Below are 19,693 nucleotides of genomic sequence, written 5' to 3'. Positions count from 1 at the left end.
CTATTTTTTTTTTTTAAATTGCCAAATTTCAACCTTTTTATTATCGATATAATTGATTACTATAGCATAATTGCGCATGTTAAATATGATAGTAACCATTTATGTCAAAAAATAAAAGGGTTGAAAAATTGCCATTTTTTCAGAAAATTGCCAAATTTCGACCTTTTTATTTTTCGATATACAGTAACTGGTTACTATAGCATACTTGAAATGCGTAGTACATATTATACGATTCTGCGCATGTTAATTATGATATAGTAACCATTTATGATAAATTTTTTTGAAAATGTCCTTCTTCATCTTTTTATTAAAAAGTAAAAGGGTAGAAATTTTTCCATTTTCACAAATTTCCCATTTTGACATAACTAACATTTTAAACATCAAATAAAACAAGTTCTAGACAAATTATGTAATAATTTAGCTGATATCAGCCTTTCATTGATAAAGTATATATTTGTATCAAAAATATTGGCACTCATTTCATATAATAGTTTAGCACCAAATATATCAATAGCTTAAATTGCACATAAAAAATATATAAAAAGTTTTTTCTGTATTAAAATATTCATATATAAAAACATGTAGTATTAAAAAGTTGTTTACATCTGGAGGGTTACGTATCCATTGTTCTGGTACTGTGTCACACGGGTGGCAACCATTCACCAAGGAGTCAAATACCATTATTGCACAATTAGCTTTTTGTCGTTAAGCTTCTTTTAGAAACTAGTATCTCCATGTCTTGACGACGACGAATGATTCGAGTTGTAATGAGTTGTTCTGGTAAGGCTGCCAAGATCTAAAGCTGGCACTACTGGACGTGATTTAGTCGGTAAATGTCTGTAGTACTTGCTTTGGTTCATTTGACCGTATAAAAACGGATCCACATTGTTCTGATATCCTGGGTTATTATACCCATTATTCCATGAATAGCTAAAGTTCTGTTGGTTTTGCCATACATTTGCATAGCTGGCCGAGTCAAATGAGTTTGCTAGGCCACTCGAGTTCTCCAACGGTATTTCATGCAGGGACTCGGCTGTGTCCGAGTCATAGTCTGCCGCTGGACCTACAGGTGTTATGTTAATGTTGCTGGCATGAAGTGGCCTGGAGATTGTCATTGGAAAATGCGTAGAATGTACAGCAGAATTTTTTCTTGTCACTGGGAAAATTAAAAATTAATAGAAAATATGATGATAGTGCAAAGTATAAAAAGACAGCAAATAGTTAAAAAATATACCGTTACTGACAAGTTTTAAATTATATTGGAGTGATTCTCTTACCTGGTACATGTAATGGTATTTGCCTGTGCATTGCGTTTGCTGGAAACCTTTGCACAATATGCTGCTCTAAGTACGTTTCTGGAAGACTTTGTGATAAGCCTACTGGCGAAATATAATGCTGCTCCACTGAAAACTGTGGTTGCGGTGGTAACAACTGCGGTTGCAATGGTAAAAATTGTGCGGATGGATATAAGATATCTGAATCGTTATCTGTCTGCACTCTGTTTTTTGGGAGGAATTTTCTCTGAAATTATTAAAATAATAATTGTTATTGCAATTATATTATAATTGCTATGGGTAAAATTTGTAATAATATTTTCAGATTGTAAACATAATTTTGTATGAAAAAGAAATATATAGGCCTATTACATAAATGCATACTATTAATTCACAGATACAGTAATGTTAGTAAACGTTTTCTGCTACTGGAAATGTGTAATGTATTATTATTAAAAATAATTACAGTACTAACCTTTTTTTTCCTGTTGCGTTTAGACATAGATTTGTCACTTGTCTCACTACGTTTGCTGTTTGATGTTGCGCTGTTGGTTGAATTGTCATAAGTCACACTATTCTTGTAGTCTGATGTTTTACTGTCCATTAATTTGTCCTTTTTGTCACTTTGTTTTCGTAGTTTAGTTGCTTCATTATTATTGTTATGTATTATTACTTCACTTGTGTTGGGAGGAAGAAGATCAGGATGTTCCATTAAATCATTTTCTGAATTGTTTTTAAAATTATTTAGTTTATTCCTAAAAAAAAACCACAAAAAACAAATGTACTGAAAAATAAAATGCCATCAGAAAAAGATAGGACACTAGTGTAAGTTCAGATCTTAATTTCACTATTTTTAGACCCTCAATTTCAAATTCATGTCACTATTATATATACATGCTTGCCAATAAAGGTAGAATGGTGACACAACTGATACATGCACTGTCTAACGACAAATAGCGTTTAAAATGACGATTATAAATGTGGCAGTTATTGCCATTACAATAATTACAATAATTAATAAAACAAAACAATGAACTACCTATTATAAAGTACAACGAAACATATAGCAAAGCATTTTTTAAGATGATTTCAGATGTTGACAGTAGGTAAACCAAATGAGAGTTTGGTACTACAGAATCTAAACAAAAAGAGCGACGTAAGTAACATAAAAATGATAAACAAAATCTACTCATGCAAGTACTATAAAGCTAATCGAAATTTGGAGCAGCGTTATGGTTATACCCTATTTCACATCGCCTAGTTAAATGCTAGCGTTTACACACACCGGGACGCACACCATACAAAATGTCAGTGTTGATGCTCTGGTGTTGATGCTCTGGTGTTGATGCTCTGGTGTTGATGCTCTGGTGTTGATGCTCTGGTGTTGATGCTCTGGTGTTGATGCTCTGGTGTTGATGCTCTGGTGTGTGTAAACTCCATTTGTTAGGCACCATGAGAGGGATATTTGATGACAAACTAAATTTCTATATATAATGAGCTAAATCCAGAACTGTTCAAACTACGCTGCTTATTCTATCACTATTTGTATTGTTTCCTATTCAATTTATTACGTACATGCATAAGTATAACATTAGAAAATGAATTACATAGCAAACTGTTCTTACAAATGAATTACAAAACTAAACTACAATAGTTCTAGTCAGTACAGTATGTGTGAGAAGAATATTATTAAAGAAACAACTGGATTATTAAATAAAGAACATAAAGATGAAATGATGGATTTAATCCATGGAATTTTTTGGAAATCCTACACACTACATACATGTAGTACTCACTTTGATTTTGTTTCCATTTCGAGTTCTTCATCATCATTAACTGGTGAAACTTTATTTTTCTGTAAAATATTAAAATTACATTTCGACAATTATACATAATAATAATTTTTAATAATTCTTCAAAATTTAAAGTTATCTGAAATGGTCCATTGGCTCTTGTCAAGTTTGTATTGTTAGTCTATTTTATAAAGTTAGCCTTAATCAGTGCAGTATCCGCCCAATTGCAAAAGTGTATTTATGTTAACAACGTTAATACTATAAATAAGTATTATTTTTGCACATTTTTTATGTACATTTTTCAGGGTCTTCTTTTCTTTTTTGCCATTTTATGTATATTTTTTTCTCTTAAATTTAGGAATAACCTAATTGAATATAACCTTACTTTTTGTTTTTTTATCTTTGGACTTTCTTCTTCTTGCACTGATTGACCCTGTGACTCTATGTCCATTTGTTTCTTGATCTTAAGCTCCCGTTTGAGTATAATGTATTCATAGGTACTTAGCTTTCTTGAAACTAACAAACGATAACAGAAATTATAAATATAAGCCAAGTATGTAAATATTGGCCTTACTGCAGCATCATCTTTAAACTATGTAAACATAAAACACAATATTCTATTTAGTAAGGCAGAAGAAGGTCCCGTACAGAACTTACTGTACAATGCATTGAACAAACAATGGGGTTTTTCTTTTAAGGAAAGTGGTACAAAGTTGTACATTTCTTACCATTTAGAATATAAAAGAATATTTTAGGCAATAAATTACTTTTATTAATGAAAATAATAACAATTATATTCATAAAATGAGTACCTGGTTTGATTTTCATAATTTATAATCAAATCTCAATTTATTTAGATGTTGATGCCAATGAAAAAAAAGAATCTATAAAAGTATGTATAGTTTTAAAGATAATAAATAATAATTTATTTTTTAAACTTACTGAGGTAGATGTGGAAGCCCAATAGATGGCCTAACAGACAAACAGTAAGTATTAATAATGCAACCATGATGCATATGAGGACAAAAAATGCAGTGCCAGTAACAGAATGTCCAAACATTTCAAAGCCATCATGGTAATTAGGAGTAACAGTGGAAGACATTGCGATGCTATCGTCATCTGAAGAAAGTAGAAAAATAAAACAATTAATTTATACAAATAAATAACAATTAAGAGGGCTATAAGACTGTTGGTTCCCTGTACATACAGTGAACTTTTGATGATGAAATTGATTACTTTACCTAAAGCGTCTGGGTGAAGTAGTTTTGGATTAACCCAGTATGCCACTCCAACGTAGAGGCAGACACATAATACAATGAAACAGGTCACCAAGGCGGATGCCAGACACATGATAAATAGCCTAGAAAGTAAGTAATATACATTCATTAAACATTAATTTTATACATTTATCACCAGTACAGTATGACCAAAGATGCTATGAGTATAGTCAACACCCATGGCACATGGTGAGCGTGTAAAGGGATACTAGAAAGGGTTTAATGATTGCTCAAATCGATGGAATTAAATCGGAGTTGGTATAAAAATCAAGATTCATGTTAAAATAAAACAAGGGTAATTTCAAATAAATTTAGACACCATTAAGATTAAAGCATAATTGGAAGGAACCATTATTAATTACCCACAAACCAACATTGAGTAATGTATACGGAAATTGGAAGGAACCATTATTAAATACCCACAAACCAACATTGAGTAATGTATACGGAAATTGGAAGGAACCATTATTAATTACCCACAAACCAACATTGAGTAATGTATACGGAAATTGGAAGGAACCATTATTAATTACCCACAAACCAACATTGAGTAATGTATACGGAAATTGGAAGGAACCATTATTAATTACCCACAAACCAACATTGAGTAATGTATACGGAAATTGGAAGGAACCATTATTAATTACCCACAAACCAACATTGAGTAATGTATACGGAAATTGGAAGGAACCATTATTAATACCAACAAACATTCATTACAATCAGGGTCAGACTGCCTACCTGTAGTTTCGTTCACCCACACAGTTGTTGAGCCACTTGCAATGATGATCGAAGTCAGACACACACTTGTTACAAACAGAACAGTGTTTCGATTTAGTACCTCTATAAAAAATGTTAAAACAAGTTATTTATAGATTCACTGTACTATGAAAATATATATATATTATAGTATATTTATAAATAATAAACAAAATATTTTTTCTACAAGATGTTGAGGCTAGGACTAAGTGGAGTAGATAGTTATGAGCCCTAGGTCAGGATTGAACCAGGGACTTTAGGATTGGAAGTTAAGCAGTGAGAATTAACCACCAAGAGAATAAACTAAGATTATTAAACAGAAAAATATACGAAATGGAGGTGGGCAAGGCATCCAAGGATACACGTTGGTAGAATGGACATCAGAGTGGCAACCATTATAAGGGAAAAGAAAGAGGGGTAAACATCATTTGAGATGGAGGGATGAGCTCGTCAGGCAGACCGGTACAACAGTATGGCTAAGATTTATGGAAACGACAGGAACAACTGGCACCAATTGGTGGCACGATATTCAGTGGCGGATCCAGGATTTTGAAATAGGAGGGTGAGGGGGTGGGGGCGTAAAAATGTTTGGCCCCCTCTGGATCGGCCCATAATATAGGCTAAAAAAAGACAAAGAATAAGCAGATCGCCCATACTTTTTTTTTCTTCCTCCTACATAAAAATTGTTAATCTATACTTACACAGGGACTTCGCAGAGATAACAGCGGCAATTCTCAATGACGTGTCTGTGTTCACTCCTGTCAAATGTTTTGACATGTTGCGTTTTCTTTTTACGTACATTTGGATCAGCTGGATCAAGTGTTACACACACAATGTGTATTACTATATGGAAGCTTATGATAACTCCAGGAATCTAATTCAGTCTTAGTCAAGGTAGAATAAATGTACAGATATTATAAATAAAAAAGAACTAGGTTCAGTTACGGTATATTCAAATTATTACAAAAAAAATACACCTGAGAATAGTAACAAAAGAACAGCCATACTATACATAGTAACATACAATTTGAAAGAATATATTATAAATTTTAAAAAAATTATAACTTTTGAAAAAAATGAATAAAAATAATAAAAAAAAAAAAAAAACCAACATTATAATATAAAAACTACTGTATTGTCTAGGCCAACAAATGATAATTTTCGAAGGATACAATATGTCCAGCAGGTTGCCAGTGATATGGAAGAACAGGTACAACTATAAAGTGATAAACGACATTGAAAAATATTAGAAAGAACCAGGCGACAAATTGCAGCGGATGCAGAGGCAGACTCAAGCCGTTAACTCGTGGCTTTGACCTGTAAGCAGCCTTCTTCTTTGCTGCTGCATCGGTTGCGCTACCAGATTCCTTGTTTTCTTCAGTGTTCTTCTTCTTACAATTCATATTTGTCTGAAATAAATCAAGAATATTTATTAATGTGTACTGTATTGTAGGTTGACTTAACTAACAAAAGTATAGACCTAGCCTAGGCCTATATATGTCTAGACTAGGGTACACAGACAGTAGAGGAGTAGGCCTAGGCCTGGTCACACAATACATCATATTCATACATAGTCATAGGCCTCCTCCTCCTACTAGCTAGGCCTAGGCTAGGTAGGCAAAACAAATATTAAAAATCAAAATATATTTATATGATTACAGTATTATGCCTGACAGTGATCTTAAACGGTTTCTGAAGTAGGCCTAGCCAGGCTAGGTATTGGCCCTAAGTGTCAGAGCTGTCTATCTATGCTCTACCTAGTGTAAGCCTAGCTAAAGGCCTCAAATTTGTGGTCCATGCAGTTTGGCTGTGGATGGCAAGTTAGCACATCTCCTCTCTGTCCTTTTTTTTAGTACCGAAAAGAAGTCTAAAAAATTCAGTAGAAGGAATTTACTTTAAAAACAAAAACATCACAGATTTATACTTACATGAGTTGTAAAAACATTATGTTATAAATAGATGAATAATTAAAAGGTATATTGATACTGTATAGAGTTGAATTGTTTGTTTTGATAACAAGCACACCCAACGAAAACTATCCTATAAATGATATGTGATGCCCGAGTGGTTTTCTTTTCATTTATTTATGTTTTGCTCCTAGGTGATAAAGATATACGCGCGCGTGTTGAGATTACAAAATAGTTCCTGTGAATTCATATAATTTCCTATTTTAATATTACAAAGTAATATAATTTATTTGAAAAAATACACCTAATTTAATTTTTTCCAACACGTCAATCAAAATTAAATAGGAATGTTTAACATTTTGAAGACAAATGTTGGTAGTTTTGCGGAGTTATGCGTAGTAAGAAAAGGTGTAATTAGGCTGGTTGTCATAGAATGTCTCCCCCAATGTTACGCGCTAAATATGTATCGTTGGGGGCGTGGTCTGACCAGGAAGCAAAACAATAACAAACCGGTTTTGTATCTCATTATTATTTCCCAGATTACTTATTTACTGTATTTGTTTTACAGTACTTAATATTTGTGCCGGTAGTATACACTCCATGTACTAATTATGGCTTCTAAGAAAGTTCACATATTAGAAGATAGTGAAGTACCTTCTGCTGTTTGCAGTTTTATTGCAGAACTTAGTAGAAACGCTGTGCAGGAGAAGGGGAAATTTTGTATTGGAGTGTCAGGGGGTAGTGCTGCTAAAATCTTCTGTAATGGTCTTTCAACTATTGGTGACTTGCAGTGGGACAAATGGCATATATACTTCTGTGACGAACGAGTTGTAGACTTTGACAATGCAGATAGCACATACAAATTCTATAAGGTACTGCGTTAACACATTTATCAAATAAATAAATTACTTACTTGCACATGTATGTTAATTATTGTTGTTGTTTACATGCAATGCTCAGATATTAAATGTCCTTACACTTCACATGTAATGCATTCGTAGCTTTCCTCAACTTTGTCACACCCACAAAGTTCACTCTAATACAGCTACAATTAAATTTGGTTTAATTAAAATTAGACGTCTCTTATCTTTTTAGGAAAATCTCCTTGGCAAGGTTAGTTTACCAGAGTCGCAACTGTATGCAATTGACCCATCTCTACCTTTAGAAGATGTAGCAAAAGATTATGCCAAGAAAATCGATGCTATACAAAAAGGTGAATCCGGACTACCAGTCTTTGATTTGCTTATATTGGGAATGGGACCAGATGGCCACACATGCTCACTGTTTCCAGGTCACAAACTTCTAGACGTAAGTACGGCACTTCATAATACGACAGGTTTACAGTTAATACATCAATATTGTTCAGGAATGCAATTTCTAATTCATTTTTTCAGGAAACAAGTTTGACTGTAGCACCAATCCGTGATTCTCCTAAACCACCACCTTGCAGAGTAACTTTAACATTCCCAGTCATTAACGTAGCAAAGAGCGCCCTCTTTATTTCAATGGGTGCCAGCAAAGCGGAGATGTTGGCGGTATGTATTTAAATCGTACAAAATATCCGAGACAATTAAAAATTTGAATTGTTATCGCGGGAAAAACAAAGCACTAATTTTACTGTATTAAATATTAACGCCATTAATATCCATACCCGTAATTATTAACGCTGTTTCAAACATACTTCTTTAAATAAATTAATCTGTTTTATATTTATTACAGAGAGTATTGGAGGGAAATGAATGTGAGCCCTTACCAGCGGCCAGGGTACAACTCACAAATGGACTGGTTCATTGGTTTCTAGACAAAGCCGCTGCAACACAGTTAAAGGCAAAATATTAGATACGAAAATTATATAAAAAGCAAACAAAATGGTATTATTTAAAACTCATACAATTTTATAGGCAAAACGATATTAATGGTGGAAAGTTAATATAACTTGGGTTTGAAATAATTTTGAAATTAAAAAAAACACGGAAACAACTTTATTATTTGTTTTTTTAATTTAATTTAATCGCCGATTTTAGTAAATGAAATCTATCTAAATGATTGCAACTGTGCTATAGCATTATTGAATGTTGTAAAATTGTTTAGATTAATATTTAGATAGATAATAAAAAGAGTATAACATAAATTATATTTCTAAATTCACAAATGTATGATATAAATTGATCAAGTTAATTTTTTTACAAATTTACAGGCATATTTCTATTCCTCATAATTGATAAATTACAAAGATTATTGATAATAATAATGCTTCAATAATATAAAGTTTAAACTAAACATTTTTTAATTGCATAAATTTACAATAAGTTTGGTTGTTTAAAATTGGTTTGATTTACGTTGGTCCTATATCAAGATTATTTGTTAATTCGTTTTCAAGCAACTAATTTTAAGGCGATATAACCAAGGAGTAACTATACATAATAAATGGAAAATAAGTCATAAAAGTTAATTATCATCTATAATAAATCATATTTAATGGTCCCTAAATGAAGCGTTAAAATATCTACTAAGAATACATTTTTTTTATGATACTGAATTTAACTCCATGATTTATTGCGAACCTACTTGGGTATTTTTGTAGCCTAAATTATCACTTGATTATGTTTATTAAACTAATGCCTGTTTGATTCTACTAAATACCTCCTACCATTAATAACTAACGTTAGCAGCAGATAGTTCAGTTTATAGAAATCACATTTTTTTTCTTAGTCAACCTTTATCTTACTCTGACACAGTCGAGGTGCATCTACATACTCAAGTCCAAATATGTAGATGAGGCCAAAGGTCAAAGTAGTAGCTATCAACCAGAATAGAAAGTACGAGATTGCCAGAAAGGTCTCGGCTACAAGAAAATAAATTAGTACATTGCAATATCACATTTTGCAACGATACACCCTGATAACAGAGCTATTTAAAGCGGTCTTGCGGCCTATACCGGTTTGCGATGATGTTATGTTAATTTATATGCGTATGCGTTAGGTAATTTTGTGTAAAATTGATGGATCTGTTGATATTTTTTTTGATTCCCTTGCTTGTTTCCGTCACAAGGTTTTGTCTAATGTCAGTAATATTTAAATGTTGTCTTGTTATCTATTGATTTTTGCTTGTATATAATATGTTATATTTTACGACTTTCAACCCTGTTAATGGTGACGTTTGGTCACTGTAGGGTGATGATGAAATAAAATAAAAAATAAAATAAAATTTTTGTCAGATAGGCGCTAATTGTCAGATAAAATTTCATCGATTCCATATTAAATATTAAGTATATTCAAAAATCATTTTTAGCAGAATGTCTGCAATAAGACAGAATAAAACATACCTGGAGGCATAAGAACACTTATCAGCGTCATACTGAATGCAATGACACATATAAGGGGTAGCTAAAAAAAAACAACCATATCAATAACTCTAGCAAGATAATACATAAATATAAAATAAAATTTAGAATTATATATAAAATACATATAAATTGCACATCACTAACTCACAAAAGTGATGCCTGTTTTAATAGCAGTTTTTAAAACCTTGACATTAAATACATACATAGTCTAACTCTCCTAATACCCTCTAAAAACAAAAAACCAGACTTTTCTTGAGGTAAAAAATGGTCCAAAATTCACTTTTACAATTAAAAACACATTCTGAATACCAGACTTTCCAGAAAACCAGAGAGATATTAGGCCAGCCCAATGGTGTCCGGTAATAGAATAAAATTTTAGCAGCACTTACCAGGAGATACTTGACATCCCTCTGTTGTTCTAAGGGTGATGGAAATGTGATTCCCTCATTGTCTTCTACAATATAGTTACCAAGAAACAGATCTATTGCATCCTATAATAATCAACAAACAAAAACACTCAGAAACTGAGTAAAGTACTTGGCAAAATATATAAGGGAAAACTATATTATGAGTGCCCTGGATGAGAACTGGTTGGGATGTTAAGTCCTTATTATTTTTAGAGTCAGTCGATTCGAGGGGCAAAAACAGAGTTGATAAAAAGCTGCTGGTTACTGTATTTAGAGGCTGAGCTATTGAATACCTTATATGGACGATGTAGATTTTAATATAAGCTTTTGTGACGTAACCAATATATCAATTTTCCTGAAAATCTGTAAGTACCTATTAACTCCCAAACATTCAGGATGATAACTTAAAAATTGTGGACGCTATCGTGCTAACAAACAAAGCAAGTACTATACTTAGCAAAATCCTGTTTTTCCAAGTAATAAGTGAATTAGTTTGAAAATTAAATATATAATTTTTTTAAAGTATTAAGTAATTAAGCTTTATTAGAATGTTGAATATACTAACCTGCCTAGTTCCATCGGAGAAGTTATTTTTATAATACCGAACAGCAGAGTTGAAACCATCTTTGAGGAGGCCAAACTTGGTCCTTTTGCCAGTACGTGTGAAGTCTGTCTTAAGGGCACCAGTGCCTGCATACTGTTTGGAGCATTCATCCGCATTATCAGCCCAAACTATCAATAAAAAAAAACATTAGTCTAAGCCTAGCTAGTGACTGCTGCATGCTTTAAGTAAGTTTGTTATAAACATATACATATTGATAACAATGAAAAACATTTTTACTTACCATTATTAAATGAACTATCAAACTGATGTTCTTCTATTCTCTCACCCGGTTTCAATATTCCAAAAAACTAAACAGAATTCATTAAATAGCAGTTATTTTAAAAAAGCAGACAGAGGTGAGTTCACATGCACTACAGCACTCACATCCGAGTTAAAACTGATGCAACTGTTTGTGAAATTATTCAACTCTCTGTACACCTGTGTGTCGTTAACTCTGTTGCATTGACATTGATTCTGATGCAACATTAGACCGCAGTCATTTGAATGCAAAATCATTTGATTTACAAGAATGAATTTGTATTGAATTTGAAGCTATGTATTTGTCTCTGATAGGTAGAACAGCATGGGACTATAAGTGAGTGAGTGGCCAAGCGGTTAAGACAGTGGAACCGTAATACGTAGCCATAATATCGGCAAGGGTTCGAGGCTCACTCGCTCCATGGTTCTGGTGGTAGAACATGTCTTCTCGGATAAGGACTAAACCGTAAGTCCAGTGTATGCAAAATGCTTGAGTGAAGAACCCAGTACATCTTACATCAAGACTAGTAGGGGGTACCCCTGTGTACTAGTTCACACAGCCAGTCACACACAGCCACTACTTAAAGTAGTTCATTAATAATCAATATGTTGATTGGGGAGCTTACAACGACGAAGACAAACCATTAGCTCAACCTTGTTCTGTATTGAGTGTATATAACAATTTTAACAAACCTGCATCTGTTCATATAGAGAGCGCCTAGCCAGCAGACTCTGTACCACGTTAGTCCTGTCCAGACAGTCAATACAATTTGTCCTAAATACACCAATTTGATGTTTTAACAATTCATTGCTTGATGACACCATGAAATAACTATAATAAAAATCAAATTTGAAATCAAACTACAAACATAAAATAATCTTGTAAACAGGCTTTTACTCGTACAGATTGTATGCTTTAATTAATTAATGGTTAATTAATGGTTTAGAATTTCTTCTATGTCTGTTTTATAAAATAATACTATGTATTAGCAGATGGACTACATAAACTCAGTGGTGACCAATTGGTCTTCAAAAGTCACAAAATTTAACATTGCATTTTATTACTCAAATTTTATATATTCAATTCAATTTCCACAATACAATACAGGATAATAAATACAATGAAGTAATCATGTAGAGGGAGGGTCATATAAGTCAGAAAGTTAGAGTGGGGTTGTGGCTTGGTGATTATGATGCTTGGCTACAAGTCTCGTCACATGTCAGGATTTTTTTCTAAGGACAAAATTACCACTCCACTCCTAAAGACTTTGTTTATGTAGAGCATCTTGTGTATATCTTGTGAACCTCTGAGGGTCCCTAATGATCAGCAATCGCTGGATGGAACACCCTCAGTAAATATGGTCAACAAAAAAAAAGACTTGTTTGACCCACACCACATTAAATATGAATATTATTGAAATTATTGAAAATAAAGTGTATTTCTTTTATATAAAATTCAACTTGCCCAAACTGTTCTTGTTCTTTAGATAGCTTTTCAGTCAAGATGGACAGACGGTGCCACTGCATTTTACGACATTCATGATGGAAATCAAATGACTCGTACCTGTCAATTAAATCCTTCATTAGCATAATACACATTTGATATATAATAATAAAATCCTGGATTTATATAGCGCCTAATGTTGTGAAACTAAAGCGCTGAACATTATTTCCCAAATCAAACGCGTATGGAAACATACTCCCATAATGCAGCTAGTAATCAGCGCAAAGTTTTGTCTTGATCTAACCAGGTACCCATTTATACATCTGGGTGGAGAAAGACAAACGTAAGTAAAGTATCTTGCCTAAGGATACAAGCAATGCAGCAAGAGTTGGATTTGAACCTTGACCTCACGATCAGTAGTCGAACGTCCGACACACTGAGCCACACGCCCTTATAGGCCCTTGTTAGCAAACGTAAGAAAAAGCCTTTAGGGCTTTTATGTAAGTGCATTATGGCGTAATTACCTAATCTGCTCATTTTTAGAATCATACACAGTCTTTGCAAATCTGTCCTCCAGCAATTTCTCAGCACCTTTATGGTCAATCTGTAAAAATGTTTTAAACAATTAAAAAATGCACTTCTTTTGGCAAGGTATAGTATTTATCATAACACATGCCAGAGGCATCATTTTTTTTACTTACCAAATTAATAAGCACATGCATGCCATAGCTGACAACCAAGCTGTCAATATGACGATGAAACGCATCCAGCTGCAATGTCAAAGTTCAAATAAATATTAATATTGTATTACATTTTTTACTTTTGCTATCTTTCAAATGACTGATTCACAGGTCCCAACTTGGAAATCAGGTGACTTTATAAAAGCATGGCATTAATTATTGTGTGATTTTTTATACAGTAACACTTACATTTTCAGAACAAAAATTAAATGGTGATCTTAATGTCATTTATAATTGGGCAAAAAAATGGAAAGTAACATTCAATGCTAACAAAACGAAAGCTATACTGTTTACACGTAAACATTTAGATAACTATGTTAGTTTAAATTTCAATAATGTAAATCTACAATTTGTAAATGATCATAGGCATCTTGGTGTAATGCTTAATGCAAAACTCAAGTGGGATTCCCATATCCAATCTGTAATTAACAAAGCGTCTTTATCTTTAAATATGCTACGTCGTGTCAAACATATTCTACCTCGACAGGCTCTCTGTCACATTTACATATCACACGTTAGACCATTAATGGAATATGCAGCTCCTGTTTGGTGTAATATCCCAGATAAATTAAGTGATGAACTAGAAAATATCCAGATTTCTGCAGGTAGAATATGTACTGGTGCGTGGAAACATACAAGTCATAATGCATTAAGACAAGAATTAGGCTGGTTATCATTGGAAAAACATAGACAATTTCTTAACCTAATACTGTTTTTTAAAATTATTCATAAGTTAACACCAGTGTATCTTTACTCCTTATTTAATTTTTCTGACAATATTGAAGTTTATAACTTGCGTAACATCCGAAATATAATAATTCCATTTTGTAAGACCACATCATATCGTTTATCTTTTGTCCCATCTATTATAACACATTGGAATGAGTTAAATAATGAAATAAAAAATTCCTCATTTCTTGTTGAGTTTAAAAAATTGCTACTGAAATCCAATTTGTTTGAAACAAAAAAACGTTCTTATTATGATACAGGTGATAAGAAGATTAACCAAATTCACACTAGAATCCGACTTGGTTTCAGCTGTCTCAATTCGCATTTATTCTTACATGGACTTCGGGACAATCCAAATTGTACTTGTGGCTTTAATGTTGAAAATCCGCTTCATTTCTTATGTTACTGCCCTAATTATAATACACAAAGAGATATTCTACTTGTAAGCGCTAACTCAATTATTGAGGATATCTTAGCCAAGGATTTTTCTTTAACATTTAATTTTACATTTTTAAGTGAAATTTTTATTTTTGGTTCCAATCTTCTTTCGAATTGTGAAAATGCTTTATTATTTTATTATGTACAACAATTTCTTGTTAATTCTGGAAGATTTAATTGATGTTTCTTTTAGTTGTTTTAAAATGTTGTATTTGTTTATCTGAGGCGCCTTGAAGCTAAGATGGTTCCATCTTGTAAGGCGCCTCTGTGTAATATACTGAATAAAAAAAAAAAAACACTTACATGGTTTTGGCTTTTGCTGATTTGTGGCGTCGGCTTGTATTTGATGTTTGGACGTTGAGTCCAGAAAAGTGGGATTGAACCACGTGTCTATAAGTAAACAAAACATTTACATTTAAAAGATTAAATGTTTACTTACTAAATCTTAACAATGTGGATCTCTTTAGTACGTCTTCTAAATTTAACCTAATGTAAAATTATATAAATAGTCTTCACAAACTTACCTGAACAAATGAGGCCAGGTTACCACTATGCTGTATTATTTGCTCCGTCTCAACAAAATTCGCTGCATGGCCTTGGTCATCCAGACCACGCATGTAAAATCGCGTTCCAGCTCGGAAACAACTTCTGCGTGACACCAATATATGCTCAAAGCGTTTGCTGTTAATCAGACCAACTTTTACACTTACAACTGAAGGTTTTGTCAAGTATCAACAATTTTTAAAAAGAAAACTGCAATTCAAAGTTTTAATTTGAGTGCTCCTTAAAAAAATGATGTTATTATTATATATGTCGGTTGCGAATCGCACTACACCTCAAGGGTATATTATGAGTGTGTTAGGTGAGTTATCGCGCTTCCACATCTCAAAACAACAAGGCCTGTTGGAGTTAAAACATTTAATAAAATATTTTTGACAAATTAAAAAAGTTTATATTAAAATCAATAAAAGGATACAGCCACACATCACTGGCAGGATGAATCTTGAAACCTGAAAAAAAAAAACCAGTAATAATTTTGCATTATTGATTATGTGCTTGTATCTGCTAGCCTCATTATTATAGGAGTATGTTTGCATACGTGGTTGATCTAAAAAATGACTGGGGTAATAATAGCGCAATAAGAGCTTGCTTATATGCGCTATATAAGAATTGTTATTATTATTGTTATTAGGCTAACTGCAGATACAGAGAGCAGGTCTTACTATTCAAAGCACACCAGCGGAGAAATCTCTAATACCTTTTACATAAAATTAACTTGATTTCATCATTGAATGAATTAAAATGTCCACTTACCTCAGGTTGTGCACTCAACTCACGAAGTAAATGACAGTTCCAAACAAATCTCTGATCAGCCTAGATGACAATAGTTAAATAAAACTAAATCAATATTCTAGGATTTCCCTGCCTTTATTTTTTTCTTCATGTTACCACACAATATGCAACTATGGTTTATAAGATGTAATAGGATTGAAAAATAGTACTGGAACTTACTCGTTCGTGGAGAGCCATTTGTGAGAATTCTGGACTAGTGTTGTACAGCCTTTGCAGTGTATGGGTCAGGTCATAGGTCGTCGAGAAGTAGTAACAATTCATATCTAACACTTGCTGGATCATGCCCTCATACACTCTATTGTGCCGTTGCTATGATTAGAAAAAGATAATTAAAAATTAACTTAAAAACAATATTGAGGGGACAGCCATATTAAGGGACAAAGTAGTGTACATTGGTGGTGGAGCTGTAGCTTGGTGGTTAACATGCTTGCCTTCCAATTTTTGTCAACTCCATTTTCAAGCCTCAAATGCATGATATATTATAAAATAGTTCATCCATCCTGTTTATACATCCATTGGTGAGTTGCTCGCTGTTGGATGCATATGAAAAGGGACATACAGAATGTTTTAAAACTATGGCTAACTTCTATTCATGGAATCATTTGTGTAATAGGGGTTCTATTGTAGTATTGAATTACCTGGATTTCTGATAAATGTAGAAGCGTCTTTCTATATGGAATTATCTCTGTACTAGTAATCTTCCAAATAGTTTCTCCTTTAATCTCTCCAACTTTTCTTTTCTTTGTTATAATTACAAGATAATGACCTATATATTAATGATATGAAATTAATAGGAATTATGGTAATAATAATATAATGACTAATATGATAGATAGAAAAAATAACAGAAAAACTTTCCAGTGTGAAAGAGGCTTAAGTCAGGACATTCAAAACATATTTTGTGGATCATCACATCATACTGTACAATAGAATCCCTAATTAAGGGGACATTTTCGGAATCCAAGAGGAATGTACCCTGAATAGAGGGATTCTTGTAGTGATAATATTGCCTCCATTTTGTTTCATGTGAAAGTGTCCCTTTAATATAGGAGTTCCTTCTGAATATAGGGATTCTTGTAGTGATAATCTTGCCTCCATTTTGTTTTATGGGAAAGTGTCCCTTTAATATAGGAGTGCCTCCTGAATAGAGGGATTCTTGTAGTGTTAATAACATAATATTGCCTCCATTTTGTTTCATGGTTAAGTGTCCCTTTAATATAGGAGTGTCTACTATAGCTCATTTAATTGATAAAGATTTACCGGCAAGCAGGTTGATTGTGCCTATTACACCACATATTGGCTGGACTGCAGTTACTGTTGGTATTTGAATTCCACTAGCTACAAAACAAAGTTATTATCAATATTTAAATGCAAATAAGGCAGATAAACATACATAATCAGGGAATAGTCAAAATGGGTTTCATACAAAAAATAAAGAATTAAGAAAAATCTTTAAATAAATAAATAATTCATCATTATAACATAAAGAAATAAATTATTGTAAATAAAATATATATGACTAAATTAATTTAATTTAGGCAAATTGCCAAGGATTCACTATCCTTCTTAAAGGTGGTATAACATACATAAGATGCTCTACATAAACAAAGTCTTATTACAAGTCTTTGGGAGTGGAGTTCTAAATTGTCATCGTCATTGGTAGCCAAGCATCATAACCACCAACTCCACTCCTGTAACTTAATGAAAATCTTCTTTTCTGAAATATAAAGAATAGTCGGTACTTTTGAAAAATTATCTGGCAACTATGTCGCTAGAATTGAGAAGATACTTGCATTCTAGAACAATTTCTTGACTTAGTCGGTCAATAACCAACACTTCTTTTGTTCCTTGGTCTCTGGCCTCAATGTAAAACTTGTCTTCACCAATATGCCTGAAAAGTTAAAAAATACAAGACTGACACAAATCATCGTTAATAATTTGTTGACGTGGGATCAGCTTACAATTGTTCTTCGGTCAAGTAAATGAATTATAGTAGGCCTATGTACTAACTAGGCCTAGGCCTACTTACTTTAGTACTACTAGGCAGCCTAGACCTCTACTTATTCTAAATATTTATATATATTTTTAAAAATTAAATACAAATATTTAGGCCTATATAAAATTATATTATCTTATTATTTTTTTTGTATATTTTCTTAGTCTTACTCTTGACAAAGTTTAGGGAAGTATAAATGCATCTAATAATTATAATTAGCCTGAATAAAAGGCCTAGCCTAGGCCTATATCATAATTTTGTTTTGTATCATACAATTATAAAGTACGAGTTGACCAGCATCAGAAACCTCGATATACTGCCAGTCGGGCTATAATAAATGCCTGGTTGGACTGGGGCCTAGCTAGGATGTTATGTTAGTTAGTGTAGAACAAGGTTCGATAGACCTAGCATGGTTTGCATACAGAAGTACTGACTTACAGAACTAAATTCTCGTGGACAGCCATGTCCAGATATATCAGCTGGTGACCGAATGTTTATACTTCTTTCTTATAATCACTTCAAAATAAAAAGTAAACTTTGGTATCATCCGAACCACACCGATAATCGATCATTTTCTTCCACACACACATCATTCGATGATCTCTCTTCGAAAAATCATGCACCAACGACGATGATGGCGCTGCAGTGGTTTGTATTTATTTTTTGCCTATTCAGCCAGTTCGTAGATAGAATTTATCTTCTGTAGGCCTACTCTTTGTCAAGAATTTGTAGAGAAAAACAATTGATCTGCTCTCAGGCTATTTCATACAGCAGAAATCATTGAAATTCTGACTGGAGGTTGATACTGTAGTTGTAATTAAAGCGCTATTGTTTTTTTCCGGTCAATCGTTTCCATGAAACGTGCGAAACACAATATACAAAATACAATGATATCCTCACACAGCAACAAATAGACCTCTATTCACCAAGCTATTTACAAGAAAATAAGCAAAATTTCTATACCGAGGCAATGACTATTCCCCGTAGTAATATACTCTTTATCGAGAACCTCCCGATAAAAAAATATTCAATCTGTTCTAGAGATTTCATTTCAACAGAAATCATGGTCTTTCTGACCAGCCATACAAGCCGCTTTACTTGTGACCAACTTTTTTTTTAGAAACAGTTAGTTTAGTGCTAACCCCTCAAACAAAGAATGACCTTTACTAATTATTATAACAATAACAGGAAATTAAACAATATGAATTATGAAATATACCCTGGGGATATGACATTCCTTTTGGGTCTGGAGTACTCCTACTCTGTGTATGACACTCGCTCTGCTCTAGTGCTAACCCTTACTCACTCGTTTTTTTTTTAAAACAACCATATGATATATAAACGTATACTAGATATAAGTGGGTTTTT

At 32.8% G+C, this 19,693-nt stretch overlaps 3 protein-coding genes across 3 annotated transcripts; 1 reads left to right on the top strand and 2 right to left on the bottom strand.

The window, feature by feature from the left end:
• Positions 1–415: 415 nt before the first annotated feature.
• LOC140056400 (uncharacterized) lies at positions 416–7,124 on the bottom strand. The gene is made up of 11 exons (XM_072101764.1): positions 7,032–7,124; positions 6,276–6,512; positions 5,805–5,977; positions 5,086–5,187; positions 4,309–4,427; positions 4,010–4,186; positions 3,453–3,583; positions 3,071–3,129; positions 1,750–2,029; positions 1,278–1,521; positions 416–1,156 (listed from the first exon to the last, which is right to left on the bottom strand). Exons 2-11 carry the CDS (start codon positions 6,504–6,506, stop codon positions 717–719), a joined length of 1,956 nt encoding a protein of 651 aa, XP_071957865.1. The 5' UTR covers positions 6,507–6,512; positions 7,032–7,124; the 3' UTR covers positions 416–716.
• Positions 7,125–7,508: 384 nt separating this feature from the next.
• LOC140056260 (6-phosphogluconolactonase-like) lies at positions 7,509–9,029 on the top strand. The gene is made up of 4 exons (XM_072101568.1): positions 7,509–7,882; positions 8,106–8,318; positions 8,405–8,545; positions 8,730–9,029. Exons 1-4 carry the CDS (start codon positions 7,622–7,624, stop codon positions 8,847–8,849), a joined length of 735 nt encoding a protein of 244 aa, XP_071957669.1. The 5' UTR covers positions 7,509–7,621; the 3' UTR covers positions 8,850–9,029.
• Positions 9,030–9,081: 52 nt separating this feature from the next.
• LOC140056261 (phosphatidylinositol-3-phosphatase SAC1-like) lies at positions 9,082–18,959 on the bottom strand. Its single transcript, XM_072101570.1, has 18 exons — positions 18,764–18,959; positions 18,123–18,220; positions 17,590–17,667; positions 16,968–17,095; positions 16,489–16,638; positions 16,291–16,350; positions 15,953–15,986; positions 15,501–15,688; positions 15,280–15,366; positions 13,771–13,839; positions 13,594–13,673; positions 13,091–13,189; positions 12,319–12,457; positions 11,609–11,675; positions 11,329–11,495; positions 10,746–10,847; positions 10,336–10,396; positions 9,082–9,855 (listed from the first exon to the last, which is right to left on the bottom strand). Exons 1-18 carry the CDS (start codon positions 18,787–18,789, stop codon positions 9,719–9,721), a joined length of 1,770 nt encoding a protein of 589 aa, XP_071957671.1. The 5' UTR covers positions 18,790–18,959; the 3' UTR covers positions 9,082–9,718.
• Between the last annotated feature and the right edge of the window lie 734 nt (positions 18,960–19,693).

Source organism: Antedon mediterranea, chromosome 8 (genome assembly GCF_964355755.1).
Source record: "Antedon mediterranea chromosome 8, ecAntMedi1.1, whole genome shotgun sequence".
Classification (NCBI taxonomy): domain Eukaryota; kingdom Metazoa; phylum Echinodermata; class Crinoidea; order Comatulida; family Antedonidae; genus Antedon; species Antedon mediterranea.
Note: the sequence above shows the minus strand (reverse complement) of the source record. Positions and strands in the feature narration are given on the sequence as shown.

Coding starts and splice junctions, on each gene's coding strand:
- LOC140056400 (XM_072101764.1), bottom strand. CDS start 6,506: ATGAATTGTAAGAAGAAGAACACTGAAGAAAACAAGGAATCTGGTAGC. Junction 4,428..5,085: donor GTGGGTGAACGAAACTACAG/GTAGGCAGTCTG, acceptor CTTACTTTCTAG/GCTATTTATCATGTGTCTGG. Junction 1,157..1,277: donor AATACCATTACATGTACCAG/GTAAGAGAATCA, acceptor TAATTTTCCCAG/TGACAAGAAAAAATTCTGCT.
- LOC140056260 (XM_072101568.1), top strand. CDS start 7,622: ATGGCTTCTAAGAAAGTTCACATATTAGAAGATAGTGAAGTACCTTCT. Junction 8,319..8,404: donor CAGGTCACAAACTTCTAGAC/GTAAGTACGGCA, acceptor TCATTTTTTCAG/GAAACAAGTTTGACTGTAGC. Junction 8,546..8,729: donor GCAAAGCGGAGATGTTGGCG/GTATGTATTTAA, acceptor TATTTATTACAG/AGAGTATTGGAGGGAAATGA.
- LOC140056261 (XM_072101570.1), bottom strand. CDS start 18,789: ATGGCTGTCCACGAGAATTTAGTTCT. Junction 17,668..18,122: donor TCAAGAAATTGTTCTAGAAT/GCAAGTATCTTC, acceptor TTTGTTTTGTAG/CTAGTGGAATTCAAATACCA. Junction 16,639..16,967: donor TACATTTATCAGAAATCCAG/GTAATTCAATAC, acceptor TTCTAATCATAG/CAACGGCACAATAGAGTGTA.